The sequence below is a fragment of the Naegleria fowleri genome (assembly GCF_008403515.1).
Source record: "Naegleria fowleri strain ATCC 30894 chromosome Unknown tig53, whole genome shotgun sequence".
NCBI lineage: Eukaryota > Heterolobosea > Eutetramitea > Acrasida > Naegleriidae > Naegleria > Naegleria fowleri.
This window is the reverse complement of record NW_025407985.1, coordinates 253,430-279,237: the sequence shown is the minus strand read 5'-3', so window position 1 is coordinate 279,237 and position 25,808 is coordinate 253,430. Positions and strand designations below refer to the sequence as shown.

At 35.9% G+C, this 25,808-nt stretch overlaps 16 protein-coding genes across 16 annotated transcripts; 8 read left to right on the top strand and 8 right to left on the bottom strand.

Annotated features, from left to right (window-relative positions):
* Positions 1-544: 544 nt before the first annotated feature.
* Positions 545-2,103, top strand: FDP41_006778 (uncharacterized protein; the record flags this gene model as incomplete). Its single annotated transcript, XM_044710449.1, has 3 exons — positions 545-932; positions 998-1,318; positions 1,367-2,103. The coding sequence occupies 3 exons, from the start codon at positions 545-547 to the stop codon at positions 2,101-2,103; spliced, it is 1,446 nt and encodes a 481-aa protein (XP_044558881.1).
* A 181-nt stretch (positions 2,104-2,284) lies between these two features.
* FDP41_006777 (uncharacterized protein) lies at positions 2,285-3,367 on the top strand (the record flags this gene model as incomplete). The annotated part of the gene is made up of 1 exon (XM_044710448.1): positions 2,285-3,367. The coding sequence occupies one exon, from the start codon at positions 2,285-2,287 to the stop codon at positions 3,365-3,367; it is 1,083 nt and encodes a 360-aa protein (XP_044558880.1).
* A 395-nt stretch (positions 3,368-3,762) lies between these two features.
* Positions 3,763-4,125, bottom strand: FDP41_006776 (uncharacterized protein; the record flags this gene model as incomplete). Its single annotated transcript, XM_044710447.1, has 1 exon — positions 3,763-4,125. One exon carries the CDS (start codon positions 4,123-4,125, stop codon positions 3,763-3,765), a length of 363 nt encoding a protein of 120 aa, XP_044558879.1.
* Positions 4,126-4,583: 458 nt separating this feature from the next.
* Positions 4,584-6,170, top strand: FDP41_006775 (uncharacterized protein; the record flags this gene model as incomplete). The annotated part of the gene is made up of 3 exons (XM_044710446.1): positions 4,584-5,131; positions 5,266-5,545; positions 5,634-6,170. 3 exons carry the CDS (start codon positions 4,584-4,586, stop codon positions 6,168-6,170), a joined length of 1,365 nt encoding a protein of 454 aa, XP_044558878.1.
* Positions 6,171-6,223: 53 nt separating this feature from the next.
* FDP41_006774 (uncharacterized protein) lies at positions 6,224-7,486 on the bottom strand (the record flags this gene model as incomplete). The annotated part of the gene is made up of 2 exons (XM_044710445.1): positions 6,224-6,667; positions 6,710-7,486. 2 exons carry the CDS (start codon positions 7,484-7,486, stop codon positions 6,224-6,226), a joined length of 1,221 nt encoding a protein of 406 aa, XP_044558877.1.
* Positions 7,487-7,568: 82 nt separating this feature from the next.
* Positions 7,569-9,374, bottom strand: FDP41_006773 (uncharacterized protein; the record flags this gene model as incomplete). Its single annotated transcript, XM_044710444.1, has 2 exons — positions 7,569-8,760; positions 8,887-9,374. 2 exons carry the CDS (start codon positions 9,372-9,374, stop codon positions 7,569-7,571), a joined length of 1,680 nt encoding a protein of 559 aa, XP_044558876.1.
* Positions 9,375-9,486: 112 nt separating this feature from the next.
* Positions 9,487-11,403, bottom strand: FDP41_006772 (uncharacterized protein; the record flags this gene model as incomplete). Its single annotated transcript, XM_044710443.1, has 1 exon — positions 9,487-11,403. The coding sequence occupies one exon, from the start codon at positions 11,401-11,403 to the stop codon at positions 9,487-9,489; it is 1,917 nt and encodes a 638-aa protein (XP_044558875.1).
* Positions 11,404-12,317: 914 nt separating this feature from the next.
* FDP41_006771 (uncharacterized protein) lies at positions 12,318-13,025 on the top strand (the record flags this gene model as incomplete). The annotated part of the gene is made up of 1 exon (XM_044710442.1): positions 12,318-13,025. One exon carries the CDS (start codon positions 12,318-12,320, stop codon positions 13,023-13,025), a length of 708 nt encoding a protein of 235 aa, XP_044558874.1.
* A 156-nt stretch (positions 13,026-13,181) lies between these two features.
* Positions 13,182-14,335, top strand: FDP41_006770 (uncharacterized protein; the record flags this gene model as incomplete). Its single annotated transcript, XM_044710441.1, has 3 exons — positions 13,182-13,556; positions 13,614-13,861; positions 13,918-14,335. The coding sequence occupies 3 exons, from the start codon at positions 13,182-13,184 to the stop codon at positions 14,333-14,335; spliced, it is 1,041 nt and encodes a 346-aa protein (XP_044558873.1).
* A 193-nt stretch (positions 14,336-14,528) lies between these two features.
* On the top strand, positions 14,529-15,383 carry FDP41_006769 (uncharacterized protein; the record flags this gene model as incomplete). The annotated part of the gene is made up of 2 exons (XM_044710439.1): positions 14,529-14,795; positions 14,853-15,383. The coding sequence occupies 2 exons, from the start codon at positions 14,529-14,531 to the stop codon at positions 15,381-15,383; spliced, it is 798 nt and encodes a 265-aa protein (XP_044558872.1).
* Positions 15,384-15,619: 236 nt separating this feature from the next.
* Positions 15,620-17,063, bottom strand: FDP41_006768 (uncharacterized protein; the record flags this gene model as incomplete). The annotated part of the gene is made up of 2 exons (XM_044710438.1): positions 15,620-16,574; positions 16,672-17,063. The coding sequence occupies 2 exons, from the start codon at positions 17,061-17,063 to the stop codon at positions 15,620-15,622; spliced, it is 1,347 nt and encodes a 448-aa protein (XP_044558871.1).
* A 105-nt stretch (positions 17,064-17,168) lies between these two features.
* FDP41_006767 (uncharacterized protein) lies at positions 17,169-18,062 on the bottom strand (the record flags this gene model as incomplete). Its single annotated transcript, XM_044710437.1, has 1 exon — positions 17,169-18,062. One exon carries the CDS (start codon positions 18,060-18,062, stop codon positions 17,169-17,171), a length of 894 nt encoding a protein of 297 aa, XP_044558870.1.
* Positions 18,063-18,502: 440 nt separating this feature from the next.
* Positions 18,503-21,472, top strand: FDP41_006766 (uncharacterized protein; the record flags this gene model as incomplete). Its single annotated transcript, XM_044710436.1, has 10 exons — positions 18,503-18,571; positions 18,631-18,795; positions 18,846-18,951; positions 19,001-19,049; positions 19,107-19,136; positions 19,192-19,243; positions 19,296-19,733; positions 19,786-20,181; positions 20,237-21,155; positions 21,198-21,472. 10 exons carry the CDS (start codon positions 18,503-18,505, stop codon positions 21,470-21,472), a joined length of 2,499 nt encoding a protein of 832 aa, XP_044558869.1.
* Positions 21,473-22,175: 703 nt separating this feature from the next.
* Positions 22,176-22,856, top strand: FDP41_006765 (uncharacterized protein; the record flags this gene model as incomplete). The annotated part of the gene is made up of 2 exons (XM_044710435.1): positions 22,176-22,461; positions 22,534-22,856. The coding sequence occupies 2 exons, from the start codon at positions 22,176-22,178 to the stop codon at positions 22,854-22,856; spliced, it is 609 nt and encodes a 202-aa protein (XP_044558868.1).
* Positions 22,857-23,518: 662 nt separating this feature from the next.
* FDP41_006764 (uncharacterized protein) lies at positions 23,519-24,202 on the bottom strand (the record flags this gene model as incomplete). The annotated part of the gene is made up of 1 exon (XM_044710434.1): positions 23,519-24,202. The coding sequence occupies one exon, from the start codon at positions 24,200-24,202 to the stop codon at positions 23,519-23,521; it is 684 nt and encodes a 227-aa protein (XP_044558867.1).
* A 181-nt stretch (positions 24,203-24,383) lies between these two features.
* On the bottom strand, positions 24,384-25,577 carry FDP41_006763 (uncharacterized protein; the record flags this gene model as incomplete). The annotated part of the gene is made up of 1 exon (XM_044710433.1): positions 24,384-25,577. One exon carries the CDS (start codon positions 25,575-25,577, stop codon positions 24,384-24,386), a length of 1,194 nt encoding a protein of 397 aa, XP_044558866.1.
* Positions 25,578-25,808: the final 231 nt, after the last annotated feature.

Below are 25,808 nucleotides of genomic sequence, written 5' to 3'. Positions count from 1 at the left end.
AGATCAAAGAAGAGCTGAGTGTTTAATTTTTTTTTCAAATTTACAGCGATCGTTTGCGTGACTGTAGTTTTTGGGCGGCTGTGCCAATCCTCTCCATTCGGTCCTATCTTTTTAAAAATTATTAGACAGAGAGATAGTCGAGAGGATATATGCTTTTGGAATAGATCTAGATACTGTTGTTGTTGTTTCGTTTGAAAACACAGTGAGGGTGTTGACGGTATGATTCAAATGATGTCAACTGTTGGCGACCCACTAAAAAATGTTCGAGCGTTCATTCATAGATGCATCATTATTCCGAACGAAATGTCCTTATTCATCAAGGCTGCGTTCATCATGCTTCTCGGAACGACGAGAAATACTCGTAATATTGGGAATGCTATTATTATCAATCATTTTGACATGGAGCCCGTTATTAGGACAAACGACTGTGTTGGTTTTTGGACAGGAATTAGGATCACCAAACAAAACAATTGAGGCTACCGTTGTTGTAAATAATAATGAAAATAGACAAGAATCTGTAAACGTGCTGCTCATCACTTTCACCATGCTTGTAATTATATTTAGTACCTATGTTTTTCTTGAATTTAAAATTAATATTTTACCGGACAGTATTGTAGTAATTGTCATCGGAATGATTATGGGAGTCATCATTCGACAGTTTGGAATTTCTGGTGCACACACATTCAAATTAGAAAGTGACTTTTTCTTTTTGTTTTTATTGCCACCAATCATTTTTGAAAGCGGATACAATCTGTCAAAGGGCAACTTTTTCGGCAATATTATCAGTATTCTGTGGTATGCAGTGGTTGGTACAATTATCTCAACAATAGTAATTGGAGTTGGAATTGGAATTTTTGGATTTGTGCCATGGATTGATTCTTTTGCTTTTGCAAGTTTAATATCAAGCGTTGACCCAATTGCAGCACTTACTGGTACGTACATATGTTGAAGAAGTAGTTCTTGTAAAATATGACATCAAAATTTATTAATCAAAAAGTATTTAATGGAATTAAGGAAGATTTAGGTGAGAGAAAGACTGCCGAAATCTCCATGCTGATTTTTGGAGAATCCACACTGAATGATGTGGCAGCTATGTTGCTGTTTAGATCGTTCGATACCTATGCTAGATTTCCATCCTCTGCAAATGTTTCCTTCTCTGCTTCTGCAATTTCTTTCATGAATCATTTACTGCTTTCCTTCTTTGGGTCTCTAATAATTGGAGTCTTGATTGCCCTTCTTTCAGCTTTAATTTTTAAATACTTTCATTTCTACAAGTATCCGTCATTAGAACTTACTTTGATGGTCATTACATGTTATGGTATGTATATTTGGTGTTATTAACAACCACAAAACCAACCTTTCAAAGTACCATATGTGCTGGCTGAAGGTTTAGAGCTGTCTGGAATTTTGGCTCTTCTTTCTAGCTCCATTATTAGCAGTCACTATACACGTCTAAATCTCAGCAAGCAAACACAAATTACCATTGATCATGCTTTAATGATGTTTTCATATATTTGTGAAACGATTGTTTTTCTCTATTTAGGCCTTGCCACATTTACTTATAACCATAGATTCCACTTTGGAATGATAATAATGGCCATCATACTTTGCATTTTAGGTCGAATTGCTAACATTATTCCAATATCTTACATTTTAAACACTTTATTCAATGCAAACATCTCAAAAAAGGCACAATTAATTTTGACATGGTGTGGAATGAGAGGAGTGATTTCATTAGCTTTAGCCATGAGTCTTACCGAAACTCAGTACAAAAACACCATCGTAACCACAACTCTAGTGATTGTATTATTGTCTATTCTAGTATTTGGTGGTGGAATGTCTCCTTTCATTAGAAAAGTTTATACCATGTCAGATATTCCTTTTTTCAATGAACCTGTAGAAGTCACTTCATCCTTATCAGAAATATCAATCCAAGAAGAAGAATCCATCATTGTTAAGCTCGATCAAGAATATTTTCTTCCGTTTTTCACAGGAACCAATTCCTCAAAAGATGCCTTTGATCGTGTAAATGACAAGACATCATTGAAATCTCGACAATTAGAAAGAGCCGAAATTCAAACCAGTGACTCTGAAGATGCATAAATAGCCAAAATTTACCAGCGAGTTTGTTGGTGTGCTGCTGGTTGCGTCTGACGCAAATTACAATATAGATTTCTTTACATGACACTTCTTTGATTGGTTATTATTCATGATTGATCAATAGCCGGTTAGATGTTAGGTTCTTCAGTTGTTGTTGTTGACAATAGAATCTCGGAATCAAAAAATGTCTTCCCACCAACAAGAGGAAGAAATTCAAATACTTGAAGAAGTCTCTTCTCCGATCGTTGGTTCTTTTTCTGATGTACATTATCATCGCAATGATTACTCTCCGATCGCAACCACAACACCACCACCCACTCATGAATCATCAGTAAGAAACAACGACCAAGACGACGACGACGATCATGATCAAACATCAACCCTTCTTTCACAATTCATCACTCATCGATCGTTGGCCAATGTAGACTCTTCTACTGCTACTACGACGACGACGACCACTTCTTCTACTCAATCAAGCCTTTCTCATCAAATGTCGCCGCCATCAGAATTACTTCTCACTTCTTCTTCTTCTTCCAATGGATCAACAACAAACAATACTTCCTATCGGAAGCAATTATATCAATCCTGTGTATTTACCTATCAAGTATTAGTCATTCAAGGAATTTATTCCTATTTTCTCGATTATTCGATATTTATTTTAATGTTGAGATTGTTTCAAAGTTTTGTGTATCACTACAGTTTTGTTTATTCGTATGGAAAACCAACACTATTAGGAAGAATATTTAAAGATATGAGATTGATCAAACGAATGATATTAATTATCATTACATTATTACCAATCGTGTACATTCATGTATCCAATTATTTATCCAACAAAAAATATTATTCTCGAACAGTGGAAATGATCAATGATGATACTTTTGTACTCATAGACTTTTTTGAAAGAGATCATGAACACTATCGTCACCATGGCCTCTCAGAAGAACCCTTTAAAATTGGAGTTTTTTCAATCAATGATCAATCTGTTACAGTGCATGGGACTCATGAAACAAAATTCGTTGAGAATTTGGGAGAAACACGTTCTAAAACAACAGAAGAAGCAGTCATTGATAGTGTTCATGTTGACATGTCTTCAAACAGAATGTTTGACTCTCATCCCACATTATTTGTCATTTACTTGTGTCTCTTTGACGTTCTCTTTGCAATACTTCAAGTATCCTATGTCACTAGCTTAATTTCTCTCAAGAAAAAACCAACTCAACAACAAATTCCAGAAGAAAACAATTCAATGGCAGACGTGGTATGAGAAGATTCAATTACTGGATTTTTCTCAATCTAGAATTTTTGAAAGATCAAAATCCAAATGTGTGAAGTTGTACGATTACATCAAGTTCATGTTCCTTTTTATCACATTCATGTCATTGATAATAATGAAAATTATTTGACGATTTCTTCTGATTTTCATGAGAGACCATTCACACCAAACATTTAATTGCTGGAATTTGTATTAACGATCACGAAATGGGAGAGTTGATTGTTGCTTGCAAAACTTGTTAGTATTTAAGTAATCATAGAAAACACAATTTATTTCTAAGCAAATGACAACATGTCACAATAATCATCACTCCATGGCACAATATATGGTCACTAATTTATCATAGTTCCCATTCACCTCATCCTAATTGGTCATCAATCCATCAATTACCACCAACATCCACCCCAACCTCCAAAGAAAGGAACTCCAAATCCACCCCAACCTCCAAAGAATGGGAATGAATAATAGGATCCATAGTTATTTCCAAAAGCATATGGACCGCTATAATACGATCCATAAGCAGCATAAGGTTGATAATTCGTTGCAGCTACTTGATTGCTATAAGCTTGAGTGTTTTGTCCATAATTGTCGTAATTACCACCAGCCACACCATAATTAGTTCCTGTACCACCTTGATAACCATAAGCACTATTATAAGCATTACCGAATTGAGCATTTGTGAAAGATGTTGTGAGTGCTACAACAAGCACAATGAGAAGACCAGTAGTTGTGACAACCGTTGCTTTCATTTCGAAATATTTTGAAGAATTTTGTTTGTTGTTGTTGATTCACACCACCACGAGTGAAGAGTGTTACATTTTATAGGTTTCCAAATTGGTTGTGCAATGGATATTTATTTGGAAATTCACTGTTTTCTAGGTGTTGCACACCGGTATCTCTGACAATTCGTTTGCCTTATTTGAAGAAAATCAAAATGAAAAGGAAATTAGTTATAAATGATGGGCGTAAGGATGATTTACATCATGTTCATGCACGATCGTGCGACACCATCATGAATGCCATTGAAACACACAATTGTGAACCCATTCCAGGATTAAACAATTTCCAAATTCAATCAACAAATTACAAAAAATTAATTTAAAATTTTACAGAATTTCAACAGAATATCCACGTTATGACCAACACATGAATAAATTAATATTAATATAATATAATATATTAATACAAATTTAAATATTTGAAAAAAATGCTTCCAAAAATATTGGGTTGTCGGATGTTCCTTCGACAACCGTTCTTCTCACTTGCAAGAACGACAACAACGACAACCATTTTGACGAATCGGTCGCTTTTTGTTGGATCTCCATATTTAACATGGCTCGGAATGGATGGAACTGCACAGCTGAATCATTTTCATACATGTTTTAAAACACATCAGGATGTTATTTTGATTCAAAATTCCTGCAAGGAAATGATTGATAATTCCCGAACTATTTATCATGAAATTATCAAACGATGGAATCAACAAGAAATTGAAAGAGAATTAAAGGAAATTAAACAACTTACAGAAAGTTCTAATTTTTGGAGCTCTCCAAATGCTCAAGAGTTAATTTGCAAACAAAATATTTTGGAAGAGAAATTAAATTTTATTGTAAATACAAATTCGGAAATTGAAAACAATGAAGAGTTGTTAAAATTGGCTGTCAGTGAGAATGACACTGAGATGGTTGCACATATTCAACAAATGATGGAAGAATTGCTGAAAAAATTAGAGCAACGAGAACTAGAATCATTAATGTATGTTTCAACTCATGTTAATATTATATTAAAATTATTATAATAATATTACTATTATTTTAATAATATAATATTAAAATTGTAATAATATTAATAATTTTTTCAAATATACAATGATTCGATCTTATTAACAGGACTGACCCACAGGACATTAAAGATTGCTTTTTGGAAATTCACACTGGAGCTGGTGGAGAAGATGCCTCCGATTGGTCACAAATGTTATTGAAAATGTATTTGAACTGGCTTAAAAATTCTGAGCTCTCTTCATTTCAAGTGTCTTTGGAAGATATTTCATACAAGGAAGTTGGAATTAGAAGTGCTCTGATACAAGTCATTGGAAAATATGCTTATGGTTACTTGAAATCAGAACAAGGTGTTCATCGATTGGTGAGATTGTCACCGTTTGATGCAGCAGTAAGTAGGTCAATACAAATGAATGGATATGCATATTCAAATATCTATTAATGGATATGTTTATGTTCATATATATTCTATGAATTAGCACAAGCGACATACCTCATTCAGTGCTGTGAGAGTTTATCCAACAGCAGACAGCCAAGACTCAAATTCAATGTTTCATACCATTCCAGAAAAGGATTTAAAGTATGACACTGTTCGAGCAGCCACAGCTGGTGGACAACATGCAAACAAGACTGAAAGTGGAATACGATTGACACATTTACCAACTGGAATTCAAGTACAATGTATTGCCTCACGATCACAACATCAAAATAAGGAGCAAGCCTTCAATCAATTACGGGCTCGCTTGCAAAATATTGAACAAGCAAAAAAGGTGAAAGAAATGAAGGAAATTTCTCGCGCAGAAATGGAATCCAACCAATTTGCAGGAAATGTTATTCGATCTTATGTATTACATCCTTATCAAATGGTTAAAGATTCTCGAGCTCAAATAGTTTTAAACAATGCAGAAGACATTTTGGAAGGAAAAGATGCTAGGAGTTTTGACACAATGATCAAAGGAATTTTAAGGAACATTTCTTCATCGGTAACCAACAACAATGTTGTTAGTGATGATTAAACAGTTTAGTTTCAACTATCGATAGTTATTATTATTATTACAAAGCATTTTTCTCAAGCCATTCCTAATAAATTTTTCTTAATGTTCCAACTTTGAACCCAATCCTTCGTTAGAGCTCGTGACAAACCAGCCCATTTGGAAACAATGATCGATTCAAAGTGTTTATCCTTGTCCATAGAAGCAGGTGACAATACACTTCTAAATGTCCCCATCCAAATTAGAAACAGAGCAGCAAGGATATGAGAGATCCAATTCACTAAAAACATATTGTCTTCTCCCCACCACCTTTCAAAATAGGCATCCATAATCATCCATGAACCTTTCCAGCACAAAATAATCGATATTGCCACGATGTATGTGTAAAATTTCATCGATAATGCAATCCACATGTTATTTGAACTCCGATTATTCACGCTACTTGGTTGTTTAGAGTAATCAATATTCGATTGATCTTTGAAAAATTGTTGTTCTTCTTTGTGACTGGTGGTTCTTCTCTTCTTTTTTGGTTATCATCAGACGACCACCAACATTTAACTTACCATGCTCATTGGAAATACCGATTCTTTTTCAGAAGGTGACGAAACGTCAACCATTTGCTCAATATCATGTGACACATTCTCAAAGGTCTTTTCAGCCATTTCCAATTTAGAATCATGTTCATAGCTCGAGATTAACAAATTTAAAATTCCAAATCTATTCATTAAAACAGATCCTACTTGAGTAATAAACGATATTCCAGCTCCAATTAAAAGAGAATACCATCCTCCATAGAGTAATTGCTTGTTTTTGTCCTTAATATGTTCAACACTAATATAGTGTTCAGACAATCCCCAAATGCCTCTCCAAAAACACACGACACCAAATAAAACCACAGTCAACGTTAAAACAATCTCAACAAACTCCACTAAAAGTAACTTGAAAAACTGTTGGTCCGAGAAAACAGCTTTCACTCCACAACGACACAAGTAAGTCATTTGATCCCAAATGGAATCTTGCAAATGTCGATTATGTTGAGCGTTAAGAAGTATTGTAGATTTGACGATCATTCGTTCCTTCTTTTTTTCAAGGTACGAAATTTGTTTGTTGAAATGTTCAATCATTCGGTCTATTTCTGCAATAGATAAGTGTTCGTAATTACTGCTGTTATGATTCATCATCGGGATGTGTTGTTGAGAAGATGATGTTGCCGAAATTGTTCCAATATTATGAGTATCATCCATGGTGGGTGAACATGGTGTGGATGATGATTCCTTCATCATCATCATCATGGTGGTAACTGATGAAGAAGGCTCCGCAGAATGAAATGATTGTTTCATTTTTTTCGTTATGAGAAGTAGAAGATGTTTCTTTCAAATTTATCATAACCCTTTCGTTCATTCGTAAAGTAAGAAATGATCATTAATTTTCTTGAATCACAGCATCCTCTTGTTTACATGAAAGTAATTTGCTCACAATTTGCTCAAACATGACATCTGAAACGGAAGTGTCACTCAGAGAAATTCTACAAATATTTGAATTATTTTCAATGGCTTCCACAAAGTATTGAGCTCCTTCATCACTCACATTAAAATTCGCACTAAGATTAATATTTCTCAAAATCGTATTTCCAGGAACACGATACAATGGTTTTGGAGGTTGTAGTTCAACTTCTTCTTGAGAAGGTAGTGGTGGAGTAGGAGATGAATTAGGTTTTGCTCCTTTCGTGTTTTTAGCTGTGGGTGGAGGAGAAAGTGCTTTGGGAGGATCATAGACATGTCGTTTCGAATTGTTGTCCCATGGAATGAGGTCCTTCTCATTGTTGGCTCCCTTCACAGGTTTTGCGGTTGCAGCAGTGTTGACAGGTTTTTTCTTCTTATCATCCGAAGGAGGTAATAAATGTGGAGGAAGAGCTGGAAGAATGTACGAGTTGTTGGAATCTTTGGCAAGATTTAAATAACCATAGAAACTCTTGTAAGCTTGTTCTCTCAATGTTAAGAATTCTTCCTCTGTGAAAATATCTTTGGAGCTCATTGATCTGCAAATTTCTTTCACTGTTTCGTCACCTATTTGGTTCATGGCTAAACTAATGGACAGGAGTTTTTGGTTGGTTCTTAAACTTTTTGCAAGAGCCACACCTCCCACATCTGAGATGGAATTTCCCCAAAGATTTAGAGAGAATATTTCTCCATCATCTTTTAACAAATCAGCAATACAAAGAGCATCCTCGTCTGTCAAGTTATTTCCTCGTAGAGACAAGTACTTTGCGCTGGTCATGAACAAGGGAGTAAATGGACTTGAATTTTCACTGCAATATTTGTCTAAAACTTGTTGTATCTCTGGTCTTAATTCATCTGTTTTTGGTTTGTCTTTTTTTACAGTCTTCTTCTTGGATTTGTCATTAGGATCCTCTTCAGAGTTCTCAAATTTGGGTGTGATCGAATTGTACAATTTTTGAATGGATTGATGTTTTTCAAAGAGTTTTTCATCCTTTTCTCGATTTAACTGAGTTAATGGGTTCATCTCGACACTTAAAAATCGAAGACTCCTTTTATGTGTGAGAGCAATTCCAAGAACTCGAATGGACTTCTCTGTCAACCCACATGAAATTAATCTGATTAATAGTTGTGAGCAAAAATTATTTCAAACAATCAATAAACATCAAACGGTTCCATCCAATGAAAATATTAATATTATTATCATTAAATTTGTTCCGTGATGGCATCGTTTGAACACCTACGTGAGTTTTACAAAATCAAAAGGAACAAAGGAAATTGATTTTGCCAAGGCAGTGACGTCAACAATATCCAATCGTGGAAAAGATCGATGCACAACAACCTCAGTCTGAATTTTTGAGGCGTCCGATTCATCCAAATCAGAAAAACTCTCCACTTGAATTCTTTTGACAACGTTATTTCGTTTATCAGTTTCCGAAAGATCTTGTTTTCTTGAAACTGGTCTTGAAGAATCGCCATGGTTATTCCTTAGAGGTATACTATCATTGTTTTCATCATCGTCGGAGACACCTTGATATTCTCGAGGTGTTGGCTGAGAAGAAGGTATAACCACTTCCTTGTCCGTACTCTCGCATTCTTGTTTTCCTTCAATGAAATGATGAATTCCGTATATCAATTCTTCTTTCGGCTGTTGATCACACATATAAACAAACGCCATATAGTCTTTCTTCAAATCACTTGTAGTGACGTACGTGTCGACATTTTCTTGCATTTTTTTGTAGTGGTTGGCGCGAAAGGAATTATAAGTTTGAGACCATCACAGTTCGAGGCAACCTCGAAGTTGTTTAATGAATTCATTTTCAATTTATTAAAATGTCACAAATCTAATAGTGCCTTCTGACCACCTCACCGTCTTCATCCTCGTCAGAGTCAGAATCTTCAGTGGTTCTTCTGACAATGACTTCTTCATCGGAGTCAGAGCTATCCTCTTCATCATATCCATAATCGTCATCGTCATCTTCCTCTCCCATATAACTTGCAGCTCCAAAGGTACCAATTGGTACAGGACCTCCTAACTGTTTTTCGTTTTGCAAGTTTCGTTCTTGTAAAAATCCTGTAGTAAATTCTTTCCATCCTTCAACACCTGATAAATATTTTGCCACCTCTGTATTGGCATCTCCAGTCTTTTTGAGCAAATTTGAAATATCAATAAGGAAACCCATATATCCCAAACTTGAACCTTTTGGCTCTTGAAGTTTTGCCTTGTTCTTCTCAACGGCCTTCAAGATCTTTTGACACAATTCTGTATCTTGTAGAAGACTTAATTTCATATCAGTGTTGGTACCAGTCATCACAATCTTGATCATGTCAAAAACAAGAACGTGTAGCATGGAATTGTATTCGTAGGTGAAGAATAAATCAATCAAAACACCCATAACGCCTAGAGAAACCAATTCCTTTTGATAATCGGGATTGTTTTGTGTAACTTTGAAAATTGTAAGCAAGTGTTCAACCACCTTCAATCTAGTCTCACCTAGTGGTGGATCCAAGAGTGCATGAGAAAGTTCAAGTTTAGAAATTCTTGAAACAAACTCAGAATCATTGAGAAGGGAAAGGAATTGTTTTGTACGGGAAAGAATAGTTGGAAGAACTTTGGTAAGAATGGCTGAGTGATTAGAGTGCTTGTTGGTAGTTCCTTCTTCATCATCGGAAAGAGTGTCACCATCATCAGAATCATAGGATTCTTCATTGACAGAGATGACCATACGAAGGAATGGTATGCCATGAACCAATATCGTTGAAGAAGTGTTTTTGAACATTATGTCTAAAATATTGTTCAAATGTTGTTCAGATAACAACTCGATTGTTAACTCATTTCCGCTGCTGTATCCCTTTTCCACAATTTGAGAGAGGAGACTAAAGACATTTCTTTGAACTTCTTCATTGTCAAGACTTTGTTCAAGTTTGGTCAAAATCAAGTTCAAGAAATTATTGTTAATGGCCCATTCTCTAACTTGTTTTCTCTTTTGTTGTAGGTCTTGATCATTGCCTCGTTGTTTCATGAGGAACAACTCACGAATACGTTGTTGTGTAACGAAAGGTCCAAATCCATCTTGATCAAAGTTGTCATCTGATGTCTCAAAACCTAATACCTTCAAGACGAGTGTATCCATATCGCACAATCCGATATGGTCTGTGAAAAAGGTCTTCAAAATGTTGAAATCTTGAGAATGTTTCTCCATCAATGTGTCAACAATTTCCTTGTAGTACTTTTGCAAAAGGTTGGAGACAGCCTTTACAAAGTACTGAGAGAGTGATGGATTCTTTGGTGTTTTGGTTTCATCTTTGTTTTGGAGGTATGAGAAGAGAGCGATTGTCTTTTCTTTCGATTTTACAATGGAAAGTACAATTTCTTCGATATCGCAGTTAAATATTTCAGATGTGATGAACGGATATTTGTAGGTTCTTTTGAGTGTCTCTTCTTCTTCCTTTTCGAGATCAGACGAGGTGAGTGTTTGACCTGGTTGAAGATATTCTTCTTGACTAATGTATTGAATCAACTTATCAACATTCTCATCCTTGCTCAAGAAAGCAATGACTTTATGGTTGGCCGATTTCAACTCTTGAATGAGAGTATCTTCATCGAGAACCTGTTCGAGTGTTGTGTCTTCGTTTTCTACCATAGAATCTAGTGGCGATTGGGAATAACCAGGAACAAGATCCCAAATACTTGTGAAGGACTCATTTTCGTGCAACTCTTCTTCTTCTTCATCAAAGAATTCATCATTATGTTCAGACATTTTTATGTACAGTGATGATGATGGTGATGATATTGTTGTTGTACGTTCCGTATGACAAAAAGTGATTCAATCAACAATCAAAATATATTTGAGATGACGATGATGAATAGAATATATAAAATGGAATAGGCTCGAGTTGATTCAGTGATGATGATGATGATGATAATGATGTATCAGGACAATCACTGTTCAATGACGAGGATGATGAGAATGGTGGTTATTGTTTTGAACACCAACACCAACAACTACAACATACACAAAAAATGTTAGCCTATTTTTTTCGAGATCGTTACAACGCTTGCCGCGTGATGGCTGAAATTTGTCAAAAAGCTCATTGTCAGTCTTCATGCTCGACGAAAAAGATTCGTTTATTGTTATGGCATAATTTTCGTTCATTTAATGTTTTACAACCTTTGACTCCATGCTGTTAGCAATGTATTCTTTGCATCCCTCTTTCAGACAAATTTCTTCAGGAACAATTGAAAGCAAGGCTAAAAATTCATGAGAGTTAATAGTAACAAGATAAGGAGATGTCAAGATTCGTTTCTTGAGTGGCAAAGTGAGAGCAAGAGACATGACAAGCTTTCTAATCAATTCTCCATACCATGACTTTAAAGTTCCCAACAATGTCGAACTGATGTTCTTGTCTTTTGGAATCAGAGTATTTTCCCCTTCTTTTTCGACTAAAAATATCAAAAAGCTTTGGTGATAGTCGGGATTGAACCGACGACCAATGGCTTATTAGACCAACGCTCTACCGACTGAGCTATATCACCTTCTCAATGATTAAATTTTGTTTGTCTTAAAACAAATTCATCACTCAATTCCTCAAAGCAAAAGATATCAAACCACATCAAACTTTGGGATTATAGGCCAGATGGAAATCTCATAATTCTTAACAATTCCATAAAAAAATGTTAAAATTTGCTTCATCGATTCTTTCCCGTTCTAGTTTGTCAACTTCAAAAACATCATCATGCATCGGAATTTTATTGCAACATAATAATAATAATCAAACAAGAGAAAATAGGAGATTTGTTTTACCGGGGCCGAAATCCCTTGACCAGATTGTAAAAGTGCCTTTACTTGAGAGAGAAACACCAGAAGCAATAATTAAAATATGGAAGGATCATCATGAAATGAATCCGTTAATTTTGGCAGAAACAGTTCCATATACACAATATCAAGTTCTCAAACACCGTTCAAAAGATTGTCCAATGTTTGTACTACCTGTGTTTAAAAACATTGGATTTCAAACCGTTGTTTTGCAATTTCAAACCGAGCATGTTTTATTTACATCGATGAGAGAGTTCAAAGCAAAGGGAGAATGGGCATCCCCTCAAATGTCTCTCACACACTTTACTGAATTTTCTCAAACAAAAGGAATTGTGCTAATGAGAGGCGAAACAAATGATGCACATATTAATAAGGCAGAAGGAAGAGAGCTTGCAAGATTCATGTACAAGTTTTACCTTGATGATAACTTGTATCATACATTCGTAGAAGTTTTTAACAAGGAGCCATCAAGATTTAATTTTGAAGAACTCATCAATGCAGTGAAGGCGCTCAAACCACCAAAACCAAGACCCAATCCTCTTGTACCCCCTCCCAAGATGAAGTAGAATAAATTGCAGAGTGCTAAGTTTAGAATTCATTGAATACGATTACCTCTATTGATGAAGGAGTACCAATTGACCTTTTAAATTTTTGTTGTACTTAGATGAGGCTTTCGCTTGATCTTCGAGGCCAACTCTCCCAATTGACTACGATTAAAAAATATGAGCAAACCATCAAACCGAATTGAGGTTTTTAAAAAGAAAGTTAAGGGTTCTGGGTCAGAACATCCTAAAGATGATTCATCCAAAGCATTTTCAGAGGAGAAGCCTGAAAAACCATCATTGAAGGAGGATTCTGCTTCAAACCGAGGAGCCCAAGATGATTCTTTGATCGAGAGCATAGCCTTGAATAGTAATATTGGTGAGGTGAAAAAGGATGAGCATTCATCAAAGAGAAAGAAAGTTTCAAGCGATCCGAGCTCGTCGTCAAAGAAGAAGAAGAAACACAAAGGCTCAGATGAGGATCAAAGCGATGATTTTGAGCTTGACCCCAAGATGAAAAAGCAAAAGAGAAAATCCTTGCAAGACATTACAAATGTAGGTCTTCGTGATTGTTCCTTTATTGGTGGCATACCGTGATATACATAATGATAGTTCATTCAAGAGAAATCACTCCTCATGAAGAAAGGAAAATCTTCGAAATCTGTTTCAAATCAAAAGAAAACTAGTAGTGTTTCTGCCACAGATGAAAACGAAGAACCAACGTCAACCCTCAATTCCACTCGCACCGAGCAATCATCCTCGCGATCAATTGAAGAGAAGATTCCAAAGGATAAAACTCCAAAAAAGTCAAAATACAAGCAGCTTCTACAACAAGAACTAATGAAACAAGCAAAGAAAAAGTAAGTGAAACAATTTTTTCAAAAACAAATCACACCAGCACTCCTATTATATGTAGAACATACAAAACACAGTACGAACAATTTGTTACAGAAGAAGTCGGAAAGATTAGCGAAGAAATAGTTTCGTCATCAATTCAATTTTTTGGAACCAATCAGACAGAACTACTGGACACTTCAATGCATGAAAGTCTCTCTGACGGCCAAAAAGCTGTATCCCTGGTCGAGAATTTAACAAAGAAAGAATTTCCACCTCCAGGGCAAGAAGTTTCAATTCAACGGACAGACTCCACTTCTCCAAAAGCTGACTCCCCCTTGTTGGACCTTGGTGACGAAAGCTTTACACTTCCCAAGTTTGTATCACATCCTCCTTCCTCAAGTTCGTCCAATCACGATGATTCTCTTAACCTTGGAGATTTAATGCAAAGCTCAGCAAGCCCCTTCTCCTTAAGATATAATGTTTTCTTCAAGGACTGAAAAAACTCTGCAGACCAGACTTTAAGTTGAGACTTCAACAGGTGTTGATCAAGAAAGAGATTCGCATAAAATTTTATATCAATTAAAAAAAAAGGAAACTTTCCCCGCCAACTATAGTTGTAGTGCAACAGTAGATTCTGTTGGGGAATATCAGTTCATCATTACTATCATCGAAGCGAAATAGATAAAATTCATGATTGAGCTACCATCCCAAAAAGAAGGAAAGGAATTTCAAATTCCAATTAAAAAACCTTCGTCAAAGAATGATTCATCCGGTCTCTTTCATACCCTCATAAATCCGACACAAAATGAAACGCGTTCTGGAAAGAGGAGGGAGCCTCAAAAGAATAAGGACACCATCACAAGTCTATTAAGAAATTCATCTGAAGACCATCGGAAATTATCAAGCAATGAGAACAGCATTGATCTATGCCCAACCGCATTCAATGGCCCAGTGTTTGTAAGTACAGCGTTTTAACGAGATAAGTACCATCCAATTCATGTCTTTTGAGGTTAGAACCATGCAACGAAAAAACATGTTCAAGAACCACGACCTCAAACAGAGAAGCAACATCGAAGAAAGATAGTCACTCCAGTTTGGGAAAGAGGACAATCCATCGACTTTGAGACGGCTGGGATAATTTCATCAAAGGAAAAACCTCTATTTAGCAAGAAAATTGTTCATAATCCAACTCAAACAACACTCGAGCAAGATCAACAAGCCTTACGTACAGGAAAAGCAAGAGTAAACCCTATCAGAGATCCAGACATGGCAGGATCCTCTTCAAAACATATCAATTCGAAACCTGAGAGGAAAAAAGTTATTGTAGAAAAAAGAGAACCTAAGGAATATGAGATCCGTGACACAAAGAAAAGAATCCCGAGCCCTAAATATGTTGGAGTTTCAAAGGCAGAGCCCGTAAGAGGGGGGGGATTCATACCCGAAGATGCCAAACCAACCATTAAGGTATCTGTAGATACCAAACCTAGGGATAATAAGGAAGTTCTGACTTACTCATTCTGTAAGTTTTATTGCCCTCTTTTGTGATCATGTTTAATATTATTGTTAATATCATTACATTTCACACTTACTGTAGTCAAAGAAAGAGACAATGCCAAAAATGTAGCCAAGCAAGACTCTGAAGAAAGGCGTGCTTATGAGAAGATAATTAAAGAGTGCATCTCCAAACAGCACGCGGAAAATACTATGATATACAACTACTTGAGGGCAAAACGGTGTTCCACGAGTTTGGCTCTCACACAACATCTCTACGATAAGAAAGATTAAATTTTGTATGGTGGCATATTTGTGTATGTTTGAGGTGCAAAGGATGGAGTTGTGATGTATAAAGTGTTTGATCTCAATCTTACGGTGACAGTACCTAAATAGGCACCTCTAGGAACTCCAGCTTTCACATCTGCCATTATTCCAATCTCTCTAGCAATGCGCATGTACTCATCACTAGTGGTATATTCCAATCTAATCTTCTCATTTTCTTTCATTCCAAGCTCGTTGGTATTAATTAAAGTGGATGATTTCACTTCCTTAATGAACTCTTGATCGTAGTTGCTTTTCACAAGTGAGTTGATGTCGACCTTATTCCAATCGATCGATTCAGAGTTGAGAACAATTGCATGTAAATAATTGGAAAATTGGTTGGAACTTGCTCCACCTTTGAATCCAAATGTATATGTTCTAGATATTTCAGGTCGAATACAAGATCTTCCCTTTCTAATGGTACCTTCTCTGATCCAGTCATCCCAAAATCCAAGAGGCCATTTTGGTCCAAAATCGTCCTGCCACAATTTTCGCCTAATCATCCACCCGAGACCTGGAAAGAAATCACTTCTGTAGAATTTAGCAGGATCTTTTACAAATCCTTTCATTCCATTATCATTCCATGCAGAAATGCAAAAAAGAGATGTATCCATATCCAACAACGGTGACATGTGCGTAAAATACTCGAAGAAATCAGGAGCAACTCTTAAATCCTCTTCCAAAATTATGATTCGATCATAATTTTCATCTTCTGCGAATACGTGATCAATTCCAAATTTATAATGTTGAGCAATTGAATAATAGGCGACAATATTTGAAATTTTGTCTGGAATGATGACATTTCTCTCTCTTTGGAAATGTTTTTTAATTTTGTCTCCAAAGCTGTCAACAGTTTCTTTCACTTTTTCATCAAATCCATCTTGTGATACATAAATATGGAAGCCTTTGCTTGGTATATATCTGTCTCATGGATATTAAAATATAATTATCGAAAATTAAAATAATTAAATAATTAATTTGATGAGGTTTGTTGATGAAGATCGAAATTCAAGCATACCTGAATAATGTTTCTATACACTCTTTCAAATATTCAGCTCGTTGATAAGTAAAAATAACGATCGGAATCACATTGGATGAATCAGGTGGTATTGGCTGTTGTATTTTAGGATCATCTATTTTAGCTAAATTATTCGTTTTATCTTCTTTGTTTGGTACTTGTTGCTGATGTTCATTCGGTGTGTTCGTGGTCGTTTCCAAATTATTCTCGGAGTGAATTTGCAGTTTCTTCTTTTCGGATGATGTTATCGATGACAATAAAAAATAATAATATCCACAATAGAGAAAGAACAACAACCACAGCAGCAGTATAAACGTTCGGAATTTAGTTTTGAATAGGAGAGACTTGATGTCGAATGTGGATCTTTTGGAAAAGTCTCTTGACAGGTGCATTTTTTTGAAAGAGACAACATGGATAACGTCAGGTTTCAGATCCGTCAAAGAACAAACATAACAAACAAATAGGTCAAAATTGAAATTATTAGTTTGGGAATTGATTTATTCTTGGATGTTCTTGAGTTTTTCGATGAGCTTGGCCTTCTTTGATTCGACTCTTTGCTTTCTTGACTTGAGGTCCAACTTCTCTCTGTTGAAACGCTTTTGAACAGCTGGAGCAGTCTTGGTGCTCTTGACAGCATCTGGGTTCTTTCTGATAGCAGCGTGCAATTGTTTGTACTTGGACTCAATGTTCTCAGGAGTAATACCATTCTTAATGAAAAGTGAGAAACGAGCCTTGAATTCTTCCTCATTGGATCCCTTCAATTCCTTCATGTACTTTCCGACGTGAACACCATAGATTCTTTCACGGTGAACAGTAGCATTGTAGGACTCATCTTCCTTATTGAAACCTGGGAATCTTTGATTGCTGTGTGGGATATACAAACCACCATCACAAGCTCCCTTCAAAGCACCGAAAACACGGTTACCAGTGGTTGTTCTGACCAAACCAACATCGAGGTAAGCCTTGAATGGTCTTGGAGCACCTTCAGCTTGTTCAACCAAAAAGACAGATCCATCAGTTTCAGTCTTACCAGCATATCTGGTATCCAAACCAACCTTCTTCAACAATCTTCTGGCGAGCAAAAGACCAGTAGCATAGGCAGCAGCATAGTTGGTGTGACCGACTGGCATGCCATATCTGGCGAGTTCGTGAGCATAAGCAGCACAAATGACTTCATCTCCCTTCAATTTAGCAGCAACAATTTGACAGATGATATCCTTGTTGGTGACTCTGACAACGAATCTGTACTTTGGTGTGTTGTACTTGGTCTTGTCTTGAGTGATCAACTTTTGCCTGGCTCTGTAGTCAGTCTTTCCTTCTCTTCTACGGCGGAACTTGACTTGATATCTCTTGAAGTAAGCCTTGGTTTTTTGGATTTTAACAAAGACCATTTTGTCTGTTGATGTGTATCAGGTGAAGGCGATTATGTACAAGTTAGGTTGAGTATTGCTGAATGTTTTTTTCAGAGAGAATACGTACATTGGTTGTGGCGTTATTTTTTTCGACAAAAATTTTCAAAATTGTCTCAACAACATTTTACAATGAAAGTTTGGGCCTGAGGTTGTGCGTGGTCGGGTCTTCAAACCCTGTTGACACCAAAAAATTTTGACAAAAACGCTGTTGCCAGTTGTCAGCACTTTTCTTTGACAGGCAAAACAACTACAACAAATATCCGATAGCAGCAGGTTGTGGAAAGTCAACATTCCGAAGTCTCTTTCACCACTCTGTAAGAAATACGATCTTGCAAGAGCATTGCTTTGATTCTCTTCGCGTTGTTGTTGATGATTCAACTAAAGGCGCCATTCATTTTAAATTTAAAAAAAATCAGAAAATGCGAAATCTTTCCACTGGCCTTTCCCTCAACATTGATAATCTATCATCCGTAAACACAATTTCAAAGGTAAGACAGTTTTGGACAATGATCTGTTTGAATTCAACCTCTGCTTATGTTCATTTAAGATTGTAGATGGTACTTCAGCATTGGAGAAATCCTTGTCGAAGAAATCCGGATCAAAGAAAGTGCAATCGTCATCGGAGAATCGAGAGAATATCAAGGTAGCAATTAGGGTAAGGCCACAACTTGATTATGAGAAGGATCATGAAGAGTCTGTATCAGTTGTTGATGTAAGTACTGTGGGAACCTCAGTTAAGCATAAATCAACCTCAATCCAAAGGAGAGTACAATTGTAATTAGAAAGGGAAAGTCAAGATCTGAGATGTTTTTTGATAGAGTGTTCCCTAAAGAGACAACTCAACAAGAGCTTTACGAAGTTGTAAAAGGTATGTATAAATGATTTAGAAAAACAAGCCTTATTATTACTGTGATTAGACACAATTGATGCGGTGACTCAGGGATATAACGGAACAATTTTTGCTTAGTATGTATGAATTTCTCTCAATCCGATCCATTACTTGAATTCATTTTCTTATTTTAGTGGTCAGACAGGAACTGGAAAAACATACACGTATGTATCATTTTAGAGCTTTCTCAATTACGAGACAGCTTAATTCTTCATGTAGTATGATGGGTATTGATTTTAGCTCTGAAAATCTCTCAGGAGATGATTCAATGGTACGTATTTGATTGATGAGTGGAATGGAACATCAATATTTTCCCAATTAAGAAAAAAATAACAATGCAAGAAAATAGAGGAATAATTCCGAGATCGGTCGAACACATTTTGTCTACCATAAGGAAAACAAAAAAGACCACAAGATACAGAGTTTATTGCTCTTATCTTGAGATTTATAATGAAAAGATTTTTGACTTGCTCAATTATAATGACAAAATTAGCCACTTAGATATTCGAGAAGATAGAAAGAAGGGCGTATATGTTCAAGATTTGACAACCGTTTGTGTAACAAAGGAAGAAGAAATTTTTGCCTTAATGGAGCGAGGTGCAAAAAATAGAAGCATGGCTTCGACGGACATGAACGAGCGATCATCAAGATCTCACACAATTTTTCAAATGTTCATTGAACAAGAGCCGTTGAATCCATCCAGCCCAGAAGAAGCAGTTGTAAAGGTTTCAAAGCTTAATTTGGTTGATTTAGCTGGTAGCGTAAGTACTAGTTATAGAGTAGGAATTTTGGTTGATAATTCGATGAATTTAGGAAAAATGGAACACAATATATTCGTCGAAGATGGGAGAAAAAAGGATTCAAGAATTGACATCAATTAACCAAAGCTTATCGACATTGGGAAACTGTATTTCAGCTCTCATGCAATCGAATAGAAGCCACATTCCTTTCAGAGATTCAAAATTAACAAGACTATTGCAGGACTCACTTGGAGGAAATACCAAAACAGTGTTTGTCGCAACTGTTTCGTCATCCGTCCTCGCGTATGATGAGTCCCATTCAACTCTTAAATTCGCAGATCGAGCAAAGAGGGTTGAACTCAACGCAAGGGTAAATGAGGTGGTTGATGACTCAGTCCTTATAAGAAGGTATGAGAAAGAGATAGAAAGATTACGTCAAAGCGTTGAGCAACATTCTAAAGCTTCATCTGTAAGTATGATTTCACAAAGCTCAAAATTTGTCAACGTCAAAATATGAAATGAAGAGAGTGAAAAGTTTGTTGGAAGAAAATTCCAAACTAAGAGAGGAGAACAAGCAGCTTCGCGATTTTATCAATAACCACGGAATTGGATCTGTCCCTTCATTAGGAAATGTGGATATTAACATTCATTCAAGAATGCATAAGAAACTGGAAGCGTTAGAAGAGATCGAAAAGGATCAAAGGGGAAGAGAAAAGGAATTAGAAGAGTATCATAACTGGTTACACTCTATTCCTGTTAAATATGAGGGAGAGGAGTATAGCTTAGATATTAAGGAGCGTTTAAAACTTATGGAAATATCTGTTAAAATGCAGGCGCAAGAGCTCGAAAGGACAAAAATGTTATTTTTGAGAGATATTAAGATTGTTAAGGATGAATTAGATGAAAAGACTTCTGAGTTGCAGCACCTACATGTTAGACTTAAAGAAAGAGAGGAGAGAATAAAACAATTGGAGGAAGACAAAGGTAATATAAAGCCTAACCCACCTATCCCACAAGTTAGAACCAGCAATGGCGAGGGAAAAACAGAAATTCCTAGTCAGCTTTTGACAGAGTATAGCAAGAAGAGCGAGGAAATCCATAGAAATCTGACTATTGGGATATCTTCTTTCAGAGAAAGCTTAATTGAAATGATGCAGGAATATTTAAAAGAAACCCTTGGAGACTCAGAGTATTTACCTGTAATTGTAGAAGAATCAAAGGGGTTAATTGAAGGATGTTCCGAGGCTTTGGAAGAAACAACTCAAAATGCTCAAAGGGAGTTTATCGATTCTACAAGACGTTTCATTGAAAAATTGTGTAACACTATTGGTGAAGGTCCTGCATCGACTCCAGATGCTGGAAAATCCATTGATTCCTACTGCATTTTTGATCAACTTGCTGAGTTTATCAAAAACTGTATTTTGGATGCCACAAAACAGCAAGGTATGTTGTGATGAATGATTCAATTGACTAACCTCTTGAAAGATGATCCTTATTGGAAAAGTGTTTGTGAGCGCATTTCTCAACTCAGAGAAATGGAAGGAAATCTGTTCATGACTCTAAATCAATCTAAAAACAATTTAGAGAGGTTTTTACAAATACTGTCGAAGCTTGAAAAGCCCTCGCTTGAAGAATTTGAGTTTTACAAGTCCTACATCAATGATGCTGTTTCACAAATTTCAAAGAATATTGAAGGTTTTATGAAACGATCGTTTTTATCGGAACATGACGAGTCTGCATTATGTTCAATAAAGAGATGAGGAACAAGTTGGAAGTATCCAAGTAAATTCATCGAAGACCTCAATCCAAGAAAGTTTATTCCACCCATCATCAGAAAATAAATTGATTGTTATTCATGTTTATTTGTTCTAACTCTTCTTTAGTAAGGGAGTTGTTTCTTGTGAAAATTATGTAAAATTTTTTAGTCAACTGAAAACTTTATTCAAAGAGAAATATTAAAAAACCCAAAGTGCGCTAAGGTACTTTGCAAGAAGAATGAAGAACCTTACACAAGCACTTTCTCCTTTGGAGAACTAAAATATTCTTCAGATGTATTGGTGTGTAGCTTGTAATTCCAAACCACCCAAGAGCTGGTGTGTATATTCATTTATTCATTTTCCATAAAATAGAAGAATGGGTTGACCGGAGGGTAAGTGACTATTCTGTTCTTTGTTAAGGATTAGACTTCTGTAATGGCAACATTACAACAGTTTCTCATGGTGGTGAATTGTCATCCCTTCGAGAGAATTCAAACATTGAAGGAATATGACCAATTCACATGCTCATAGCAAGACTGCCAGCCCTCCGTGTTGCAGGATGGATTCGGATTCAGGAGTTGAAAAAAAAAATAAATGACTTGGGAAGCGGCCATGTCGGTTGGTTGAACAACTCATCGAAAAACAAATTCACAACAACAATCTAGTAATCATCATCGTTGTGCTTTACCACCACATCATCAACAACATGCCTAAGGAACCATCAACAAAGAGACGACCATCAACCAACACAAAGTCAGATGAAGGTAAATCTGAAGGGAAACGGAAGAGACGTTACAAATGCCATCCATTGGAGGCCTTTGTGAAGGTCGATGAGGTACCCATAAATATGCACCCAAGTCCTTTGTCCATCATCAACTATGAACATGAAGACCATCACAAACAAGCATCTAGAATGGAAATGAAGCTCGTAAACTTTCTGTGGGATTTTAATTCACCATGCAACGGACAAGCAAGATGTCGTTTACCAGTTGGTGAGTGTGAGGAACAAACCTTTGATATGTATATGTGTCGTACAATGAAACCACATATGTACACAATAATAGAACAATATTCTCCTTGGATCAATCGAACAGGAGACACTGAAATCAATCGTCACATAATATATGAATTTGAATATCCAAATTTTCCTTCCTTTGGAGATGGTGAATGGGCCAAAAATTATATGACCGTAAATCAAAAGAATGTTGGTGATAATCTTAGAAAAAGATTCCAAGTTGATTTAAGTGAAGATTTCGACAATATTCCTTACCGTTGCATTGTATCAAAGTTGGTGATCTCTTCCGACACCAGATTGGAATTATATTATGCCTACTTGTGTCATTGGGTTCAAGTGAAGGATGGAAAATATTGGATTGAGAGCTTTTGAAAATTTTCGATTAAAATTTTCGTTTCTTTTGAGAAACTTGTGTACTCATTGTTCCACTAAAACTGGTCGCCTGATCGCTTTGTCGTGTATTCTTTGCTTGTTTTCGCTTGGTTGTCGTTTTCTCTGATTGTTTTTCTGTGTTTTGTGATTGTTGCTCTTGTTCTTGAAAGCTTGTAGAAAAAGTTTGTGACGACCACCACCGTTATTAATCACTCTATTAAACACGGCATGGTGAAACAAATGAGAACGTTCGAACCCTTGATTACTTAAAATAGATAAGGATAAATCATTGTCAAGCAATTCTGTCATCATAGATGGAAGATGTGTAAGAAAATGAAAATAATGAGCTTTGATACCTTTGCTCCATATTCGATAACAAACACATAAAAACTCCATGATCATCTTGTCCAATTTAAAGATTCTGTCTGGTGTAAGTTTTTGTTTGGTATTGGGATCATCTTGTTTAGCCTCAACGATAATTATAATATTCCTTAATAATTTCAAAATATTCAAATATTTCTCCTTAGTGTGCTGTTCGATGTCATTCACTATCACTTCAACATTACTTAAAATTGTGTTGCATTGATCCCCAGACAGCATGCTCGATTTAGCAGTAACTCTTTCTGACGTTTGTGAAATACCATATTCAGTCACTCGTTGTTTCAACTCCAATTAAAATGCTCTAATCCTTTTAATTTTTGCAAATTCTGCAATATGGTATTATTGTATTGCCCACTTGAAGCCATATAAGCAATTGTATTTTCAACTAATCGCTGTTTAACATGAAGAGCACACATAATTAAATCTTTAGGACTGAATGGCAAGGAACCTCCAAGGGTTGTTCGATTGCGTGCTCTAAATTCTTCAACAGTTTTTGCCATGCAGTATGGACAAATATCAAATTCAAATGTAAATCCAACGTTGTGCATGTCTGAAACATAGAACAAATGAACCTCAGATTTTTCAAAATATGTGTTTTGTGACACAGCTTTGATTTCGTCTGTCAATGTTCCAATGGTTTCCTTAATACTCTCTTTTGTTTCAGACATTTGAAATAATCCAATATAAAAGACAGAAGATACAGCTTGAGAAGGAAACACATCTCTTAAATTAAGAGGAACTAATGCAACGGCTACTTGTTTCACTTTGTTAATTTCACATCCATCCACAGAAATTTTGAAAAATATTTTCTTTTTAAGTTTTCCTCCCAGAGATCGATATAACTTTAGAATATAATAAATAGCTTCATCTAAATCTATGATGTGACCAACGAATTCAGCACTTGGGCATCTTAATTTGAATATTTCTTCCACTCTCTCATTCAATTGTTTTTTTAAATTGCTCATTTCTTTCTTACAAGGCAACTCCTTCATTAAGGAAACTTCTTTTCGAAGGTTGTGATAAGTATTATCAGAAATTAAATTATTGTCTCTCCAATATTGAACTATTGTAGGATCTCTTTTTTCGATAAGATATTGTTTCAGTTGTTTGTACCGAATATTTTCTTTCAAGTTTTTTTCTATAATATTAATTGTTTTTTTGAATGCCTTCTTTTGTTTGCAAGAATGTTTCAAACCAGGCGTGAATATTGTGTCCAAGAGTCCCTAACATTTTCTCAAATACTGATACCATTTCTCTAGCTCGATCTTTGTTATTGCGAGTAAAAGTATCTTGTCCTAACTGCATACTTGAATATTTATGGTCATGTGCTTGGATATCATGACATCTACAATGTGAACATTCCCAAAATTTCATGTTGACGGTATTGGTATCTTTATTGCTTGATATAGGATGATGTGAACAAGCATGGTTTGTGAAAATATGATGCGAATGATGTTGATGTTCATTTGTAAGTTGTTGTGAATTATTAGTCAATCCATTCCCATGAGAGTGTAAATGAGTATTCAAGTAATGCCAAAGCCAATGTTGAGAGAGTTGTTGATGAAATAGCTCATTAGTATGCACAAACGGATCCATATGATTTAATTGCGGGCTGTGTGGGTGAGTGTTTTGAGACGGATTGAATTGTTGAGTCTGGTCCTGGCTTGGTGGAGATGGAAAATCTGAAATTGGTGGTTGATGTTGCGTGTTCATTTCATTTTCAGAGATTAAATTCTGCAAGATGGTATCGATGGTGTTATCTTCACTTTGATCGGTTTGATTTTGTTCACTTATTGAGGAGAAATTTGTGAACTGAAATAAATCGTCACTAAATTCGTCATCGTTTTCTTCTGTTTCGTCATTATCTACGTCATCAAAATAAAGAGCGGCTTCGTTGATTAAGTTGTTGTTGTCTTCACAATTACTATAACATTGATCACAATCATTCCATATTTCACTATCGATCTCGTTATCAAAATTCATAACATCAACCAAGCTCGTTTCTTTTGAAAAAGTGGTGAATATGTGGCGTATTAGTTTTTCTTGATCTTTTTTGCCTGTAGATAATTTAAGAATTGTTTGCAATGAAGCTACCAAATTCGTGATGATGACTCCATTGCGGAAGGGAGATGGCAATCCGATAGCCTGTTGCTGCTGATGATTGAGTGTATCTTTGCCATCTTTAATGGTGAGAAGTAATCTTGATGTTTTTGCGTTTTTTCCAACAAAAAAAGAATCAATAATTTCATCTGCTGCAAAGTATTGCTGTCCATTGCATTCATATGATTTCAAAGAGTGGAATGGAGGTAATTGGTGTTTAATCTCCAAAACTTCACACATTTTTTGATGAATAAAACATTTCAATCGACTCGGATGATGACATGGCGCAAAACTGAAATTGAAGACTCAAGTTCACACTACAGAAATTTTTTTTTTCGAGGGACATAAATCGTGTCCCTGAAGCCCGGAGTTCACTTTCGCTGGCCAGTCTTGCTATGTATGCTCTGTCCCTTTAAGACGAGATCGATTTAGGATGCCTTCCCTCACAAACAATAATGACACTGGAGTACC